Source organism: Oncorhynchus mykiss, chromosome 2 (assembly GCF_057628025.1).
Source record: "Oncorhynchus mykiss isolate SJ-2025 chromosome 2, ASM5762802v1, whole genome shotgun sequence".
Lineage (NCBI taxonomy): Eukaryota > Metazoa > Chordata > Actinopteri > Salmoniformes > Salmonidae > Oncorhynchus > Oncorhynchus mykiss.
The window spans coordinates 73266968-73287380 of NC_143023.1; the positions used below are offsets into that span (position 1 = coordinate 73266968).

Sequence of the window (20413 nt, forward strand, 5' to 3'; positions counted from 1 at the left end):
TGGGGTATGTCTCTATCAGTTTTGCACATCGAGAGACTGAAATTTTTTCCCATTCCTCCTTGCAAAACAGCTCGAGCTCAGTGAGGTTGGATGGAGAGCATTTGTGAACAGCAGTTTTCAGTTCTTTCCACAGATTCTCGATTGGGTTCAGGTCTGTACTTTGACTTGGCCATTCTAACACCTGGATATGTTTATTTTTGAACCACTCCATTGTAGATTTTGCTTTATGTTTTGGATCATTGTCTTGTTGGAAGACAAATCTCCGTCCCAGTCTCAGGTCTTTTGCAGACTCCATCAGGTTTTCTTCCAGAATGGTCCTGTATTTGGCTCCATCCATCTTCCCATCCATTTTAACCATCTTCCCTGTCCCTGCTGAAGAAAAGCAGGCCCAAACCATGATGCTGCCACCACCATGTTTGACAGTGGGGATGGTGTGTTCAGCTGTGTTGCTTTTACGCCAAACATAACATTTTGCATTGTTGCCAAAAAGTTCAATTTTGGTTTCATCTGACCAGAGCACCTTCTTCCACATGTTTGGTGTGTCTCCCAGGTGGCTTGTGGCAAACTTTAAACAACACTTTTTATGGATATCTTTAAGAAATGGCTTTCTTCTTGCCACTCTTCCATAAAGGCCAGATTTGTGCAATATACGACTGATTGTTGTCCTATGGACAGAGTCTCCCACCTCAGCTGTAGATCTCTGCAGTTCATCCAGAGTGATCATGGGCCTCTTGGCTGCATCTCTGATCAGTCTTCTCCTTGTATGAGCTGAAAGTTTAGACGGACGGCCAGGTCTTGGTATATTTGCAGTGGTCTGATACTCCTTCCATTTCAATATTATCGCTTGCACAGTGCTCCTTGGGATGTTTAAAGCTTGGGAAATCTTTTTGTATCCAAATCCGGCTTTAAACTTCTTCACAACAGTATCTCGGACCTGCCTGGTGTGTTCCTTGTTCTTCATGATGCTCTCTGCGCTTTTAACGAACCTCTGAGACTATCACAGTGCAGGTGCATTTATACGGAGACTTGATTACACACAGGTGGATTGTATTTATCATCATTAGTCATTTAGGTCAACATTGGATCATTCAGAGATCCTCACTGAACTTCTGGAGAGAGTTTGCTGCACTGAAAGTAAAGGGGCTGAATAATTTTGCACGCCCAATTTTTCAGTTTTTGATTTGTTAAAAAAGTTTGAAATATCCAATAAATGTCGTTCCACTTCATGACTGTGTCCCACTTGTTGTTGATTCTTCACAAAAAAATACAGTCTTATATCTTTATGTTTGAAGCCTGAAATGTGGCAAAAGGTCGCAAAGTTCAAGGGGGCCGAATACTTTCGCAAGGCACTGTATATATATATATATATTGTTTTACGAGATTTCGTTTGTGCGATTCATTTTTTATTTCAAGGTCATTGTTCAAAGAAACTCACTCAGTTGATATAATGTAGGGATACTGTATGTGTAATGGATTGTCCCTACAGAGGAGATCACGCTATTGGTTCAATATGATAACAAGAAATACGCATTGGATGATGCAGATGTGCACTTCCCTGAATTTGACACCAACATCGTTGTTGTGTCCTGGGAAGAATACTCCTTGAATGAGTCAGTAATATTGATGAGAATGCTGTTCTGGAGGATCCAGGGGAAGAGTTCTCAGACTTGTATGATCACCTTAGTTTACCAGTTAGCCTGTATTTTATTGTTGACAACATATGGATTGCACCTGCTCTACACCTCACAGTACTTATCAATATTTTCCTTTTTAGCTCCACATTAAAATAAAATCAGCATTTTGACTTTGCTGAGGTGGATGGCACACCAGGCCTTAACCTAACCAAGTTTCTCACATTTACACACCCATCTGAAGTGGATCACATGACTGTGAGACATTTCTACACAGAACAAGCTGTTTACGTGTGTATTTAGATGAGCAAGGATGCAGAATGAAACGTTTGATGCGGTTAATATTTTCCTGTTCATTTTTCTTTTAGGTTTTTGCCCATGAAAATGTGTTGAGTGAATATGATACAGCTAAAGATGAGCTCCAGTCTAAGTGAATTTATTGGAGATGTTCGAACTAATGGTAAGCACAGAGGAATGCTGTTTGTTTTTCTCAACATACTATGATAGACAGAATGGTTTGTAAATTCTGAGTTCGCTTTCCTGCTTTATAATGTCTGTTTATGTACTTTAGAGCAGGAAGGGTTGCTGGAATGATCATTTATAGAAAACATATTTAGAAAGATGTCCAAAAGCATGTACTTACAGTATCTATCAAATAACAACCAACTTAAATGTTAGCTTAGATGCAGGCTGTATGTGGTAGCTGACACCACACCAAAACACTTCCTCATTTGAGTCAAACTAGTGAACCAAGCCCTGTGTTCCAGCTGGGGGTTTCCTGTGTGTACATCTTCACTGGCTTTGACAACCATCAGTGCTTTCTTTACTGAATTCACTCGCAGAGTATATTATATTTGGTCTATTGCTGAGATGACTTTACAATTCAAAGATGTATTTTGGGTGAGTTACTTTAACATACTGACTAACTACTTTGATGCTCAATCCATATGATCTCTATGATTGAGATAGGTTAAGGTTATTTTTAGAAATGCACTGCACAGAGGCAATTTTTTTGTTATTATTTTTTAAATGTAATCTTTAACTAGGCAGGTCAGTTAAGAACAAATTCTTATTTACAATGACGACCTCCCAGGGAACAGTGTGTTAACTACCTTTCTCAAAGGCACATCAACAGATTTTTTACCTTGTCAGCTCAGGGATCTAAATCAGCAATCTTTCGGTTACTGGCCCAACGCTCTTAACCACTAGGCTACCTGCCGTTATGTTTTTGTGATGACATAACACCTAAGACATTATACCCGCTTCAGAGGCAGTACTTTACTAAATTAACCATAGTATTTCTCATTGGCTCTCAGATTGTAGTTTACAAATGTGTTTGTTTTATGGCCTCAGCCAATTTCTTGACTAAAACTTTTTTTCAGATGCTATGTTTAAGAAATGTATTAGTAATTATTTTTGTGGAAACTTGCTCTTCAGTGTGTGGAATAATAAATGTACTGGTGTATTATGTAATTTATCTAAATAACTAGGCCCCATTTTTGTAAAATAGTCGCTGACAAATGTTGTAGCTCATTCTCTTAGCTGGATTGCTCTTTTCAGCGGGTCGGTAAGTGTGATAAGCCTTTCCTGCTGAGCTTCCTTTGAAACGAACCCAACCGTGAACAGGCCAGGCTCCCCACTCTTTCTGTTTTCTATCTTCTGACTGTGATGCATTGTCAGAACTACAAAGCCACAGACAACTTCTGGGTTGATTTGCATTACAGGCTCAGTACCATAATCCCCTTCTAACCTTTGCAAATGAAAATGAACACATGAAATTCATTCACTTATTGTACATGTTTTCTTATTACTTTGTATTCAATATTTTTGGCATTGAATTATGTTTGATATTGTGTAATACAAATACCAGTATTTGGCATTCTGTATTCTATATCTATTTATTTATTTTGGACTTCACATAGTACACAATCATGCATAAGCCAAAGTTCAGCTAACAGAACACATTCAATTGTTTGCTGTTGATACATAAGGTGGTTGACAGTGGAATCATTTCTGATACTGCTAAGTACGTGATGACCAACTACTGTTTATGGTTGTTTTCCTGTGGTAACTGGGTGGTATGTACTGTAAGGTATGAGTGATACAGTGTGGGCCCAGCAACATCCCTCTGAAAGTGATGTATCATATAACATGTTTATGACTTTCACCTGCACTGGCATTCAGTACTATTATGTACACAGCATCCATGAAATCATTTTCTTTTGCCAAACACCACAAAGCTGGATAAGTGTCAATAAAGGCTGTGGCTGAAAGATTAATAGCTGCTTTGTTGCATCTATTTTTTGAAAATGACTTTCTTTGGACCTTTATATTAAAACATATTTGTTTATTTGAGGTTGCTAAGATAATGAATGGTATGATTATGTATGGTTGTAGGGAGTGGATTTCATCAGTAATGTGGGATATGAGGCTCTCATCCAGAGACTCTGTGAGGGTCGACGGATGTGCAAAGATATGGAGGAGCTCTTGAAGATGAGGTAATTGTTGTCAGCAAAGCGTTTCCTACATTGTGTATGAAATTATATTACGCCACAATTATAAATTAAGAAATATTGTGTTTCCATTGGGTAGGGCATCTGCTGAAGAGAGATATGGCAAAGAGTTGGTGATGATTGCACGCAAGGCAGGGGGACTCTGTGAGATCAAGTGAGTGGCTCTGCTCTCAGGATTCATGGAAACCAAATGCCTTACTTTTTGGTGGAAAGAGAGAGAGGTGTGTGTGTGAAATTAATCTATCTGCACATTCTCACAGTTATCTTCTTTTCACAGCACTTTGAAAGCATCCCTTGACCAACTCAAAGTCCGTAAGTAGAACACAACTTTACTTGTCCACCTGTTAGCTATGCAGTTGCAACATCTGTCAGCGGCACTCTACTTCATCCCAGATTTGTAATGTTGTCAAATCTCATGTTTTGTAGAAATTGAGAACATTGGGAACCTACACATACAACTGTCTGGGGTGTTAAAGGAAGAGGTCAAGAGGATGGAACAGTTCAGGGAGCGACAGAAAGAGCAGAGAAAAAAGGTTTTGGTTTGACCTTTATAGTATTCACCCACATGAGGAAATTGCACAGGAGTTTTTACTTCTATCTGACAGACAGTGAAGTAATGTGGCTACTATAATCACCCTATAATGTGTCCAGGATCACTGGACGGTTTGAGTTGTCCCACCTAATGTAAATCTCCCCACCTAAACACTGTAGTGCGATACAGTACATAGATTTCTGTAAGTTAGTATCTCAGGTCATATTCTTGGAACTTTGCATGTCTAAAGCCAATCTATTGTTAGCTCATAGTGGTGAATATCTAGATATGTTGTACAATTAATGCATATACTTTGATATCAAATGTTCATAACCATTTGCTGTTTTCCATGATAAAGGACAGACATCCACTATTCATCTGTAATTGATCAGCAATTTGTGCATCAGTCACAGTATACTTTCCTCTGTCTCAGTTTGAAGGCATCATGGACAAGGTTCAGAAGATAAAGGTGTCTTTATACAAGAAAACAATGGAGGTGAGCACAGTTCCTACCAAAAACCATCTTCATTTCTTTATCTGTATGCTTATTTGTGTGACGTCAAACCCTGAACCTTATAGTTATGTTTGTCTGTGGTAGGTAGGGCTCAATGTGTCAGGGTTATTTTTGCCTTACTTACAAAGAACCTTTGGTTAGTATGGTTCAAGAAAACCTTAAGGTTTTGGTAAATTGCTTATATACACAAAACATATAAGGCATACCACCAAGCGCATACAGATAAAAATGGAAACAAGGAGGGCCATCAAAGTCATAAGCATGGTGAGAGAGGGTGGAAGAGAAAGACGAGCTGTGGAAAGAGTGTAGAGGTATAACACGCTTCAGTGTAAATGTGAGTGCACAATATGTACTGGAGATACTTTTGTATATACAGTTGAAGTCGAAAGTTCACATACACCTTAGCCAAATACATTTAAACTCAGTTTTTCACAATTCCTGACATTCAAACCTAGTAAAAATAGGTCAGTTAGGATCACCACTTTATTTTAAGAATGTGAAATGTCAGAATAATAGTAGAGAGAATGATTTATTTCAGCTTTTATTTCTTTCATCACATTCCCAGTGGGTCAGAAGTTTACATGCACTCAATTAGTATTTGGTAGCATTGCCTTTAAATTGTTTAACATGGGTCAAACGTTTCAGGTAGCCTTCTACAAGCGTAACACAATAGTTGGGTGAATTTTGGCCCATTCCTCCTGACAGAGCTGGTGTAACTGAGTCAGGTTTGAAGGCCTCCTTGCTCGCACACGTTTTCTCAGTTCTTCCCGCAAATCTTCTATGTATTGAGGTCAGGGCTTTGTTTTGTTGTCCTTAAGCCATTTTGCCACAACTTTGGAAGTATGCTTAGGGTCATTGTCTATTTAGAAGACCCGTTTGCGACCAAGCTTTAACTTGAGATGTTGCTTCAATATATCCACATAATTTTCCTACCTCATGATGCCATCTATTTTGTGAAGTGCACCAGTCCCTCCTGCAGCAAAGCACCCCCACAACATGATGCTGCCACCCCCGTGCTTCATGGTTGGGATGGTGTTCTTTGGCTTGCAAGCCTTCCCCTTTTTTCTCCAAACATAAGGATGGTCATTATGGCCAAACAGATCTATTTTTGTTTCATCAGACCATGGGACATTTCTCCAAAAATGACTCAAATGATGTCAATTAGCGTAACAAAGCTTCTAAAGCCATGACATCATTTTCTGGAATTTTCCAAGCTGTTTAAAGGCACAGTCAACTTAGTGTATGTAATCTTCTGACTCACTGACATTGTGATACAGTGAATTATAAGTGAAATAATCTGTCTGTAAACAATTGTTTGTTGTTTGTTAACAAGAAATTTATAGAGTGGTTGAAAAGCTAGTTTTAATGACTCTAGCCTATGTTTATGTAAACTTACAACTTCAACTGTATAGTGTATGTGGACAAATTAGTGGATTTGACTATTTCAGCCACACCCATTGCTGACTGGTGTATACAATTGAGCACACAGTCATGCAAGCTACATAGACAAACATTGGCAGTAGAATGGGCTTACTGAAGCACTCAGTGACTTTCAACGTGGCATCGTCATAGGATGCCTCCTTTCCAATAAGTCAATTCGTCAAATTTCTGCCCTGCTAGAGCTGCCCCAGTCAACTGTAAGTGCTGTTATTGTGAAGTGGAAACGTCTAGGAGCAACAACAACTCAGTCGCAAAGTGGTAGGCCACACAAGCTCACAGAACAGGACCGCCAAGTGCTGAAGTGCATATTGCTTAAAAATCACCTGTCCTCGATTGCAACAATCACTACCGAGTTCCAAACTGCCCCTGGATGCAACGTCAGCACAAAAACTGTTCGTCGGGAGCTTCATGAAATGGGTTTCTATAGCCGAGCAGCCACACACAAGCCTAAGATCACCATGCGCAATGCCAAGTGTTGGCTGGAGTGGTGTGAAGCTCGCCGCCATTGGATTCTGGAGCAGTGGAAACTCGTTCTCTGGAGTGATGAATCACGCTTCACCATCTGGCAGTCCAACGGACTAATCTGGGTTTGGCAGATGCCAGGACAACACTACCATAGTGCCAATTATAAAGTTAGGTCGAGGAGGAATAATGATCTGGGGCTGTTTTTCATGGTCCGGACTAGGCCCCTTAGTTCCAGTGATGGGAAATCTTAATGTTACAGCATACAATGACATTCTATACAATTCTGTGCACTTTGTGGCAACAGTTTGGGTAAGGCCCTTTACTGTTTCAGCATGACAATGCCCCTGTGCAAGCGAAGGCCATACAGAAATGGTTAGTCAAGATCGGTGTGGAAGAACTTGACTGGCTTGCATAGAACCCTGACCTCCACTCCATCAAACACATTTGGGATGAATTGGAAACGCAGACTGCGAGCCTTCCCAGAATGGAATGAGATGTTCGACGAGCAGGTGTCCAGATAGGGCATGTAGTGGATGTATGAATTGGATGTATAAATTCTGTGGCAAGCCGAGGGAGCGCCTCTGAAACATCGTAACTCTCGGCTTAGCAAATCCTGCTTTGTTTGTTTTATCTTAGTCTCTCTGCTTACACATGCATCTCTCGCTCTCAATTGTACTTTGTTCCTCATCTTGCAGCAACTTCCTGTAAAGTTTCAAATAATAATAATAGCTGTCAGTATCTAATAATTGGAGGTATGTACATTGTGTAGTATTGTAAACCAGACAACAGGTTCCCTTTCTGTGTGTCCTTTCCCTCCCAGTCTAAGAGAACTTATGACCAGAGGTGCAGAGAAGCGGATGAGGCCGAGCAAGTTGCTGAGAGGATGATCAGTGTAGCTACCACCACACCCAAGCAGGCTGAGAGGGTAAATAATTTTACTCTTCCCATCCACACTGGACAACACATCTACTTACCTGACAATTGGAACAAGGCTTCGAAATAGACAATTAAGTTGTATGAAATTAGTACTCCCTCTGAGTACTTGTGTAAGATTGACCGACAACTACTGTATGTTCAGTCTGTACATGTTTTGAGTTGTTTGAATAATTACAAAGGATGTGTATTGCAAAGGATGTTGGACTTTCATCATAGAGTGAATAGAAACACGCCCTCTGCACTGTTGCTGTGTGGGGCATTAAGTAAAAACCCTTGTTCATGAAGATTACTGCAACTTTCCTCTTCAACTGAGTGTTGAAATAGAAATTCTGTTCTATCATTTCCTCTTTAAAGACGTACTAAAGAATTTCCAATTATGTAATTGGAAGATCATTTCCATACTCTTTAGTACTGACATTTATGCAATGGTTTCCTGCCAGTCACAGTAACATTCCTGTTCGTTTGCAGGTGCACAACAAGTCTAAGCAGTGCAGGGAGGCAGCAGCAGAGGCAGGTATGGGATACTAGGCTAGTGAGCTCCTATCTTTTCCTATTTAAAAAAAATCTAAATACTACGAATAAAGGCAGTCTATGACTTGGCTAATTAAAGATCCTCGAAATCAAGATTGCTGAGAAGCCACAGCATGATTTGACAGCTTGGTTGTGTTTCCCTTTCATCACCATATTTCTGAGATTTAGCAGAAATTAACTGTTGTGCAATGACTTCAGTTCCTATTTCATCAAGTAATCTTGGAATTGGCTTCTAATGTGCAGATGATATTTCGAAAGGCCATAGATATTGTTCCCTCCACTAAACCTTCAAAAATTATTCCGGCATAGGAGTCATTAAAGGAAACATGTACAACTGACAATCTCTTAGAAAAAAATATTAACTATTGGAACCAAGACTTCAAAATAACTGGTATTGGCACAAGATGGAGGGAATGTTGGCACATAACTAATTAAATTACAGTTAACAAAGATGTAGGGTTAATCCAGTATAAATTAACGTTTAGAATTTATTACGTGAGACAAAATTCACAAATTCTATAGCACAACGGCAATCATGTCTTAAATGTAAAACTAACAATGACTCAAAAATCCTTGCCTTCTAGGAATCAAATCAAATGTATTTATTAAGCCCTTCTTACGTCAGCTCAAAGTGCTGTACAGAAACCCAGCCTAAACCCCAAACAGCTAGCAATGCAGGTGTAGAAAGCTATGAAGTCCAAAGGTTTTGGGCGGAGTTATACAGTTAGCAGTCAGAAATATTACAATGTGGTGAAATTACTTTCATTCTGTCTGTCTGCATATTTAAAGACATGGCATATGAGGATGCAGTGAGAAACCCGATGGGTTGGACCATACTTTTCTTGTCAATCATCTTGAAAAAAACGTGTATACTTAAACTGGATTCAACCAATCCTCCATCAACACAATGGGAAGGTCAAAATGTTTTATTATCTAAATGTTGAAAGTGTGTGGGTGACCGAGAGAAACAAAATGGTGCAGTTTTCGGCCATGTGGCGGAGAGTGATGCGGGCGCTGGAGATGGAGGGCATGAGGGAGCAGGTGGGGCTGGGCAGGTGTGATGTCGTTGATGTTTGTGTGTCTCTGTATACTGTCGTTTGTATGTGTATGTTTTGTAATATAAAAATGAATAAAAGGTGAGATGAGAGAAACATAAAGGACTGTGTATTATCTGAGTACCACCTTTTCTATGTTTGCAGAAAAACAATACATGTCAAATATTGATCAGCTAGACAAGATTCGTCAAGAATGGGAAACTACACACGAGAGTACTTGTGAGGTACATTAAGCCATATTCTGATGTTAGTCCTAGGAAAGAATTCAAGTTGGATTGAACAGTACGATGAGACAAACATTTCTTAAATTATGTAAATATTTGCTATCAGACTAGCTGCTGGTTCACAGATTGTTGTAAAAAGGGGATGTCCATCCAATACAGATGAATCATACAATGGAAATTTGGTTTGCAGGTCTTTCAGCAGCAGGAGGGAGATCGTATCAACATCCTGAGGAATGCCATCTGGGTCCACTCTAACCAATTCTCAATGCAATGTGTCAAAGATGATGAGGTTGGTGAAGTATGTCTTCCCTTACCATGTTGTACTGTAATCCAGTATGTAAGACAATATACAGAATTTGTATGGACTGTACCATATAGTAGCTTAAATAACTACTAGATTATAACTGGGCTGTAGAGCTGATTAGTAATTAACAAAGAAAACCAATTTAATGTGTTTAAGCAGTGCCCAAAATATACTTTCAGTGTTATGAAGAAGTGAGGAAAACTCTAGAACTGTGTGACATCACGGCAGACAATGACTGCTTTGTTGAGATGAAAAGCACTGGCTCAAGTCCACCAGGTAAGTACAGTACACCACCTGTCCAGTTTCCTGGTTTGTGTACATGAATATGTTCCAGGTCTGAACATTTCAATATTATCTCTGAACTTTTTAAATGTCAACTTATTCAAATATTGATGAGAATAGAGTGTGTATTCAGACACCTTGGATTCTTCACATTTTATTTTGTTACAATGTGAAATTAAAATTGATTTAAAAAAAATAAAATTGTCAACAATCTACACAAAATACGCTATAATGTGGAAGAATAGAAGAATAAAGTGGAATAATAAAAACTTTTTATATATATATGTATATATAATGAAAACATAACTAAAATATAGTTGTTGCATAAGTATTCAGCTCCCTGAGTCAATACACGTTATATACACCTTTGGCATCGATTACAGTTGTGAAGCTTGTTGGATAAGTCTATAAGAGTTTTGCACACCTGGATTGTACAATATTTGCCCATTATTCTTTTCAAAATTCTTCAAGCTCTGTCAAGATGTTGGGGATCATGGCTATAGAGCAATTTTCAAAACTTGCCATATATTTTCAAGTAGATTTAAGTCAAAACTATAAATTGGCCACTCAGGAACATTCACTGTCTTCTTTGTAAGCAACTCCAGTGTAGATTTGGCCTTGTGTTGTAGGTTATTGGCCTGCTGAAAGGGGAATTCCTCTTCCAGTCTCTGGTATGAAGCAGGTTTTCCTCTAGGATTTTGTCTGTGCTTAACTGAGTGCAAGCGAGTTGATATAAGACAGGTAAATTGCCAAACCTGGAGTTAGAGCTGGAAAATGCCAGTGTGCTAGTTTTTACATGACAAAATTGCAAACTAACATGCGTTTGACACTCGTGCCGCCTTAACACCATCTGAAAATAGATCCCCATGTAACTTATTTTGTGATCTGCTGAGCCAAATGTGAAATTCTGAACTCATTTAGGCTTGCCTAAATAAAGGGGCTAAATACTTATGCAATGGCTATTTTAGTCATTCATTTTTTATTTTCAAATATATAAAAAGACCATTTTGTGTAGATTGTTGACAAAAAAAGTACAATTAAATCCATTTTAATCCCACTTTGTAACGCAATCAAATGTGAATAAATCCAAGGGGTCTGAATACTTTTGCAAGGCACTGTATGTGGCCACATGGAGAAATAATGTGTTCCCCCTGTGTTTGCACTTTCCAGTGTACCCACCTTTCTGTGATTTACATTTTACTTAGGCCTTTGGTGAGTTTGCTTTGCTGAATGCCTGTGGTTTCTTCCCAGCTCCCATTGTGTTTGAGAACTATTATGAGAGAGAGCCCTCGACAGACAGCAATGGCAGTGCCTGCTTTGTAGGAGGAGTTATGAAGAGGTTAGAGACACTTATTTTTAAATTATGTTGTTGCACTACAAGAATGCATATTTGAAATAATGTAACCAGCAAAACAACATCTTTACAATGTGAAACAAAACAAGTTCTGTTTAATTACTTTTAGGTTTTCAAACCTTCTGCAAGGGAACTCATCGACTGGCTCTAAAACAAACGTCAATGACAGTTCACAGCCACTAGCACCACCTACTGGTATGTATGCTGCTAAAATTACTGTAACAACACTGAACAAAAATATAAATGTAACATGTGAAATGTTGGTCCCATGTTTCATGAGCTGAAATAAAAGATCCCAGAAATGTTCCATACGCACAAAAAGCTTATTTCACTTTACTTCGCACAAATTTGTTCACATCCCTGTCAGTGAGCATTTCTCCTTTGCCAAGATAATCCATACACTTGACAGGTGCGGCATATCAAAAAGCTGATTAAACAGCATGATCATTACACAGGTGCACCTTGTGCTGGGTAAAATTAAAGGTAACTTCATATTGTGCCGTTTTGTCACACAACACAATGTCATAGATGTCTCAAGTTTTGAGGGAGTGTGCAATTGGCATGCTGACTGCAGGAATGTCCACTAGAGCTGTTCCCAGAAAGTTTAATGTTAATTTCTCTACCATAAGCCATCTCCAACGATGTTTTGGAGAATTTGGCATCCAACCGGCATCACAACTGCAGACCATGTGTAACCACGCCAACCCAGGACCTACACATCTGGCTTCTTCAACTGTGGGATCGTCTGAGACCAGCCACTCAGACAGCTGATGAAACTGTGGGTTTGCACAATCAAAGAATTTCTGCACAAACTGTCAGAAACCATCTCAGGGAAGCTTATCTGCGTGCTCGTCGTCCTCACCAGGGCCTTGACTTAACTGCAGTTCGGTATCGTAACCGACTTCAGTGGGCAAATGCTCACCTTCGATGGCCACTGGCATGCTGGATAATTGTGCTCTTCACGGATGAATCCCGGTTTAAACTGTACCGGGCAGATGGCAGACAACGTGTATGGCGTCGTGTGGACGAGCAGTTTGCTGATGTCAACGTTGTGAACAGAGTGCACTATGGTGTCCATGTGGTCATGGTATGGGCAGGCTTAAGCTACGGACAATGAACACAATTGCATTTTATCAATGGAAATTTGAATGCAAGAGATATACCGGACAAGATCCTGAGGCATATTGTCGTGCCATTCATCCGCCGCCATCACCTCATGTTTCAGATCTGTACACAATTCATGGAAGCTGAAAATATCCCAGTTCTTCCATGGCTTGCATACTCACCAATCATGTCACCCATTGAGCATGTTTGGGATGCTCTGGATCAACATGTATGGCAGTGTGTTTCAATTCCGCCAATATCCAGAAACTTCGCACAGCCATTGAAGAGGAGTGGGACAAGGCCCCAGGCCACAATCAACAGCCTGATCAACTCTATGCGAAGGAGTAGTGTTGCGCTGCATGAGGCAAATGGTGTTCACACCAGATACTGACTGGTTTTCTAATCCACGCCCTTACCATTTGTTTAAGGCATATGTGACCAACAGATGCATATCTGTATTCCCAGTAATGTGAAATCCATAAGGGCCTAATGAATCTATTTCAATGGACTGATTTCCTTATATGAACTGTAACTCAGTAAAATCTTTGACATTGTTGCATGTTGTTATGTTTATATTTTTGTTCAGTGTAAATACAGTAATTGTGGTACTTTTCATTGTGTGTAGGACTGTCAATAGAAACCATTTTGTGGACAGGATCAGGGATATAATGTTTTTCCACTCTCATTACATTGTTACTTATCAGGTAAAAACAGAGACGAAGATGATTGTGATGTATGTTTTTTTCTATGTTCCCTCTTAACAATGCATTGTGTTTATCTAAAAGGGAAAAGTCTTGTTCCACTCATAATTTGGAAACAGTAGTAGCCCATAACTTTATCATGCAGGTTTTCAATCTATTTACTTGACGACCAGGGGGCACAAACATCCATCTGATTGCAGGTCAACTGTCCCTTAACCTAACGTAGCAGGCCTAGAAAGACGCCTGAGCGGAGTTCCCACTTCTGTTTTTCAGGGGAAACGGAAGTTAGGTTAAAAATACCATATCCCTGAAAAACAGAAACGTCGGCTTTCTGCCACCGCCGCTAAGGGTGACTGTCCCTTCGCATAAAAGTATCTGTTTCAGCAATATTAAGCAGGGTCTGACACGACATCACATGGGCTTACTCTTTTAGTTCAGTTAATAGAGGTAGTAATGAGGTTTCAAACTGCCAGTGGCTTGACCAAATAACTGATTAATCTGCTTGCCTCTGTGTAATCCTTAGCCAACACATCAGATGGAGTGTACGCCTCCATTCCTGGATTTCAGCAAGTGCAGCCAACCATCTCAGAAAGCAGAGAGGAGTACCAGGCTCTGTATGACTATGCTGCTCAGGTCAGAATACTCTGACACTCTATATGCCTGCATTCAACATATAGGCCAACACTAAGAATGAGTGGATTCACGTTAATGTAACATTTGAACCACAACTTGCCTAACCCGGCCTTGTCCATTTCTAGGGTGAGGACGAGCTGTCCATGTTTGCAGGGGAGACGGTTGTGGTCATTGAACAAGATATGGATGGCTGGTGGACTGTGGAGAGAAACGGCATTTCAGGACTGGTCCCTGGGTCCTATCTGGCCAAAGAATGAACTATCCTTGGCACAAGTAGTAAGGCTATAGGGCACATAGCATACCCCCACCCCACATGTCTTAGTTTGACCATTTTCTCTAAGCCTTACAGGGCTGATAATGTTAGCTCAGTCTTGGCTATATGCGTTGTTGAGTGACGTCACTGACCTGAGACCATGGTTTTATCTAATGATGGAGATTATTCACTTATGTATTATCAAGATGGAAAGACGTGCACTTACCTGTTTTACTTTCCTCTCGAGTCTACAAGCACAACAGTTTGTGAGTTGTTACACAAATAGAGTACATTTTGCTTCCCTATGATATAGAAATTGTAGAAATTGTGCAAGAATATTGAACTTTAAAAGCCTCCCAGCAAACAATTATAGAGAGAGGATGTTTTTGTAATGTTACCCGTAATGTTCCCCTGATGTTTGTGTCCAGTTTTCCGTTAGTTAAGGGAACATTCTATCTATGTTGGCATAAACCTTCAGAGAACCTTTTTAGCATGTTTTGGCGTTAGTTATAACATTCCCTTCCTTATAGTCAAACAGAATATACCCAGAACCTGGTTACCACATTCTAAAAATATACAATGTTAATGTTCTAGACACGTTTCATGAGAACGTTGCAAGAACATTCATGTGTCCAGTTTTCTGTGGGTTAGGAAAATATTCCATCAACGTCCCACCAAACATACACAGAACATGGTTGCCATGTTCTCAGAACATAAGATATGAATGTTCTAGGCACGTTTCATGGGAATGTTGCAAGAACATTTGTGTATCAACTCACTGCCTTCCTGAAGACTAACAATGTATAAGAAACACACTCTTGAAGGTGGTAAATTACCTTTTAATGGCATCAGACCAAAGCTCCCCATCTGTCCTCGTGCTCCTAAACCTTAGTGCTGCTTTTGATACCATCGATCACCACAGTCTTTTGGAGAGATTGGAAATCCAAATTGGTCTACATGTACAAGTTCTCGCCTGGTTTATATCTTATCTGTCGGAAAGATATCAGTTTGTCTCTGTGGATGGTTTGTCTTCTGAGAAATCAACTGTAAATGTTGGTGTTCCTCAAGGTTCCGTTTTAGGACCACTATTGTTTTCACTATATATTTTATCCCTTGGTGATGTCATTCGGAAACATAATGTTAACTTTCACTGCTATGCTGACGATACTCAGCTGTACATTTCGATGAAACATGGTGAAGCCCCAAAATTGCCCTCCCTGGAAGCCTGTGTTTCAGACATAAAGAAGTGGATGGCGGCAAATTGTTTACTTTTAAACTCTGACAAAACAGAGATGTTAGTTCTAGGTCCCAAGAAACAAAGAGATATTCTGTTGGATCTGACAATTAATCTTGATGGTTGTACAGTCACCTCAAATAAAACCTTGGCATTACTATGAAGCCTGATCTCTCTTTTGACGAACTAATCAAGCATATTTCAAGGACAGCTTTTTTCCATCTTTGCAAAAATCAGAAACTTTCCATCCAAAAATGCAGAAGAATTAATCTATGCTTTTGTCACTTCTAGATTAGACTACTGTAATGCTCTACTTTATGGCTACCCAGATAAAGCACTAAATAAACTTCAGTTAGTGCTAAATACGGCTGCTAGAATCTTGACTAGAACCAAATATTTTATCATATTACTCCAGTGCTAGCCTCTCTACACTGGCTTCCTGTTAAGGCTAGGGCTGATTTTAAGGTTTTACTGCTAACCTACAAAGCATAAGATGGGCTTGCTCCTACCTATCTTTCTGATTTGGTCCTGCCATACATACCTACAGGTACGCTACGGTCACAAGACGCAGGCCTCCTTACTGTCCCTAGAATTTCTAAGCAAACTGCTGGAGGCAGGGCTTTCTCCTACAGAGCTACATTTTTATGGAATGGTCTGTCTACCCATGTGAGAGACGCAGACTCGGTCTCTACCTTTTGTATCTCTTCAGTGGGTCCTATGATTGATTGTAGTCTGGCCCAGGGGTGTGAAGGTGAACGGAAAGGTATTGGAGCAAGGAACCGCCCTTGCTGTCTCTGCCTGGCCGGTTCCCCTCTCTCCACTGGGATTCTCTGCCTCTAAACATATTCCGGGGGCTGAGTCACTGGCTTACTGGGGCTCTTCCATGCCGTCCCTGGGAGGGGTGCGTCACTTGAGTGGGTTGAGTCACTGACGTGATCTTCCTGTCCGGGTTGGCGCCCCCATCGGGTTTGTGCCGTGGGGAAGGTCTTCGTGGCCTATACTCTGCCTTATCTCAGGGCAGTAGGTTGATGGTTGAAGATATCCCTCTAGTGGTGTGGGGGCTGTGCCTTGGCAAAGTGGGTGGGGTTATATCCTGCCTGTTTGGCCCTGTCCAGGGGTATCGTCGGACAGGACCACAGTGTCTCCCGACCCTTCCTGTCTCAGCCTCCAGTATTTATGCTGCAATAGTTAATGTGTCGGGGGGCTAGGGTCAGTCTGTTATATCTGGATTATTTTTCATGTCTTATCCGGTGTCCTGTGTGAATTGAAGTATGCTCCCTCTAATTCTCTCTCTCTTCTCTCAGAGGGCCTGAGCCCTAGGACCATGCCTCAGGACTACCTGGCCTGATGACTCCTTGCTGTCCCCAGTCCACCCTGTCATGCTGCTGCTCCAGTTTCAACTGTTCTGCCTGCGGCTATGGGACCCAGACCTGTTCACTGCACGGGCTACCTTGTCCCGGACCTGCTGTTTTGGACTCTCTCTCTACTGCACCTGCTGTCTCTAACTCTGAATGATCGGCTATGAAAAGCCAACTGACATTTACTCCTGAGGTGCTGACCTGTTGCACTCTCGGCAACCACTGTGATTATTATTATCTGACTCTGCTGGTCATCTATGAACATCTTGGCCATGTTCTGTTATAATCTCCACCTGGCACAGCCAGAAGAGGAGTGGCCACCCCTCAGAGCCTGGTTCCTCTCTAGGTTTCTTCCTAGGTTCTGGCCTTTCTAGGGAGTTTTTACTAGCCATCGTGCTTCTACATCTGCATTGCTTGCTGTTTGGGGTTTTAGGCTGGGTTTCTGTACAGCACTTTGTGGCATTGGCTGATGTAAAAAGGGCTTTCTAAATACATTTGATTGATTGAATGTTCTTACAACATTCCCATGAAGCATGTCTAGAACATATCTTAAATTCTGAGAACATGGTAACCACATTCTGGGTAAGTTCACATACGGGAACATTCCTATGAAAACATTAGTTAATGGTCTGCTGAGACTCTTAAGGGAATGTTCTCCAAAGTTGTGGGAACGTTTTTTGTTAGCTGGGCTGTTACATTAAATTAAGTGCCCCTCTGGCGGTGAGGTCGCCAATGTGATAAGGGAGTATAAGCCAATTTGGTTTCAACAGTATGTTGTTATTCCCTTTGAGATTTTGTCTTTGAAATTTGTATTAAGAATAATGGTAGTAGTAATAATTTGTCATACAGTAAATAGTTTGTCCTCTCTCGGGGTTATGGCGAATGTGACCATAGATGGTTTCTAGATGCATGGAAGGGTTAATTCGACCGAGAACAGTGTGAGCCTCACCCCCTCTAACCTGCTGAATTAATGGCGACAATGGCATTAACTATGGCCCTGTCCTTCACCACTTCTACCTGAGTCCGAGCCAGCAACCTGTACACAGCATCTAGTCGAAGCTATCAACTGCCTTTTCTCTCAGGAGGGCAGCATGAGTCCACGTGGAGTGTGTATGGAGAGATCCCGTCCAAACTTCTCTCCTGCTGCTGGTGTACTAGTTGGAAAATGGACAAGACTTAATGCACCGTAAAGGATAGTGGTGGCGGCTAAAGGTGAGAGATTTGTCTGCTTGGGAAAAATCTGATTATTCCCAGATATTGGAATCGGGACATTATCAAGGGCCATCCACTTTGAACATGTGCCATTGAGAAGACAAACCGGAACACTATTTGAAGAAGAAAATGAAGAAACACCAGAAGAATGAGTGTCGGGAAGGATGGGGGTGGTCAAGTGTGCCTGTAATTGATTTATGCTTGTCCAAAAAGTTTTATTTGGGGTATCAGGTTGATTCTGGAGGTCTGCACACTGCAAAATGTATAGTAATTTATACAAAAAATGCATTGAGATACTGACTTGTCATTAACACAGGGACAAATGGGGGCCGTGATGAGAAAATGTAATGCTAGAAATATAAGATGAATATAATGTATGTCAATGTTAGTAGTACATGCTGTATATTTATTTCCCTGTCTGTAAATGTACATTCTGCCAGTGTGTACTAAGTTGAGGGTCTTAAATTCAAGTGATAGACTCAACGCGACGCAGTAGGGACTGTTATTTTAAATTTGGTTTGGATAATTTATCAATAGTTCTAGTCACTCTCTTAGGAACATGAAGGAAGAAGACAAAGTCAAAAATCCAGAATCCATAAATTAAATTGTGTAATCAAGCATATGTAACTGTATGAAATGAAGGTCTTAAGTTAAAACATTCTACTGCAATGGTTTTACAAGTAAGGGGTATGGAATAAGGATCAGTTACTAGTTGTAGTGTACAACTCAGAATGAAGGGTTTGAAAGTGTCTGTGGTTTTTATGCGTTAATTTTGTTTACTTATAATGATGTATTTTGATAGTTTAAGCAATAACCAAATGAATAAAATGTAATAATAATTATCACAGAGTGATAAGAGGAGGGAGTATACAGAATGTTTTTTTGTCTGAAGTGATAGCCTTTAATTGTACATTTTGTCTCATACAATCATTGGTTTCTATAGGTGCTGGTTAGAGATATGAGGGGGAGATGGTCCCCCTCTTCAGACTTTTTGTCAGAACGCCCAGAATAAGTTCTATAAATGTAGGTAGGAGACGGTGCCAGTCACATGCAGGAACCAACCCTATGAACCATGCCTATGTAGGTTTTTTTGTATAGCCGTATATAAGAGAACTAATGGGACTGCCCCGGCAGAGCTCCTGACAGATGTGTACTATGGTGCATAAAGTTTGTTGGAACCTCTCCAACTTGCTAATAATAAAGAAGGATTAATTTGAGTTTGACTATGACTCCCTGGTGGTAATTTCCACGACAAGATTTGAACCAGTTAAATGTAACTAAACATAATCTATATAAATATAAATAAAGTGTAATCTATGTAATCCTCAAAAGTAATTATTTATCATAAGAGGGACATTAACAATAACTTGTAATTCTGCATACTCCAAAAAAGGTTTAAATCGCACATTTCTGGTAAAAGAAATAATTATAAATTGCTAAGGTGTAGTCAGTTTTGAGGACACAAACTCAAGTACACAGTACAAATATGATAAAAATATGAAAACATGAAATATTTCTTCTTCAACAAAACTGTATGAATACATCTTGAAATGACTTATATGCTTTCTAAATATAGTATAATCAAATAATAAAATGACTAAGATTTCACCTTATAACTGTAAAATACATATTGGTATGTTTAGTGTTTGAGAAAATATGCATATTTTCTGAAAGTTATTTTCTTGATGAAAATGTCTGCCCCCACCACTGTGAACATTACACATATATTCATTATTTTACATTACTTTGATAAAGTTTACTTTTAATCAATCTGTGAATGCACTAGAGCAGGGATGGTCGCCCTTTTAATGGCACTCGGATAAATATCTCAAAAACAAGATATATACCCGGTGGGGCAAAAAAGTATTTAGTCAGCCACCGATTGTGCAAGTTCTCCCACTTAAAAAGATGAGAGAGGCCTGTAATTTTCATCATCTGTCAACTATGACAGACAAAATGAGAAATAAAATCCAGAAAATCACATTGTAGAATGTTTAATGAATTTATTTGCAAATTATGGTGGGAAATAAGTATTTGGTCAATAACAAAAGTTTCTCTCAATACTTTGTTATATACCCTTTGTTGGCAATGACAGAGGTCAAACGTTTTCTGTAAGTCTTCACAAGGTTTTCACACA

The 20413-nt window shown here is 40.0% G+C and overlaps 1 protein-coding gene across 2 annotated transcripts; it reads left to right on the plus strand.

Annotated features, from left to right (window-relative positions):
* Nucleotides 1-1873: 1873 nt before the first annotated feature.
* On the plus strand, nucleotides 1874-19499 carry LOC110495782 (proline-serine-threonine phosphatase-interacting protein 1). Of its 2 annotated transcripts, none has more exons than XM_021571221.3 (16): nucleotides 1874-2091; nucleotides 4029-4129; nucleotides 4224-4298; nucleotides 4422-4456; nucleotides 4571-4677; nucleotides 5110-5172; nucleotides 7916-8020; nucleotides 8500-8545; nucleotides 9762-9841; nucleotides 10032-10130; nucleotides 10325-10421; nucleotides 11679-11766; nucleotides 11891-11976; nucleotides 14110-14219; nucleotides 14345-14495; nucleotides 17011-19499. In XM_021571221.3, the coding sequence occupies exons 1-15, from the start codon at nucleotides 2077-2079 to the stop codon at nucleotides 14474-14476; spliced, it is 1239 nt and encodes a 412-aa protein (XP_021426896.1). In that variant the 5' UTR covers nucleotides 1874-2076; the 3' UTR covers nucleotides 14477-14495; nucleotides 17011-19499. The 2 variants fall into 2 exon arrangements, with proteins under 2 accessions (XP_021426896.1, XP_021426889.1); XM_021571214.3 differs by lacking the exon at nucleotides 1874-2091 and adding an exon at nucleotides 2353-2531.
* Nucleotides 19500-20413: the final 914 nt, after the last annotated feature.

Bases quoted from the DNA above. Each gene is read 5' to 3' on its own strand.
- LOC110495782 (XM_021571214.3), top strand. From the start codon at position 2,502: ATGACTTTACAATTCAAAGATGTATTTTGG. The intron at 4,299-4,421 runs GTGAGTGGCTCT...TTCTTTTCACAG, and splicing joins GGGGGACTCTGTGAGATCAA to CACTTTGAAAGCATCCCTTG. The intron at 11,767-11,890 runs GTTAGAGACACT...AATTACTTTTAG, and splicing joins GTAGGAGGAGTTATGAAGAG to GTTTTCAAACCTTCTGCAAG.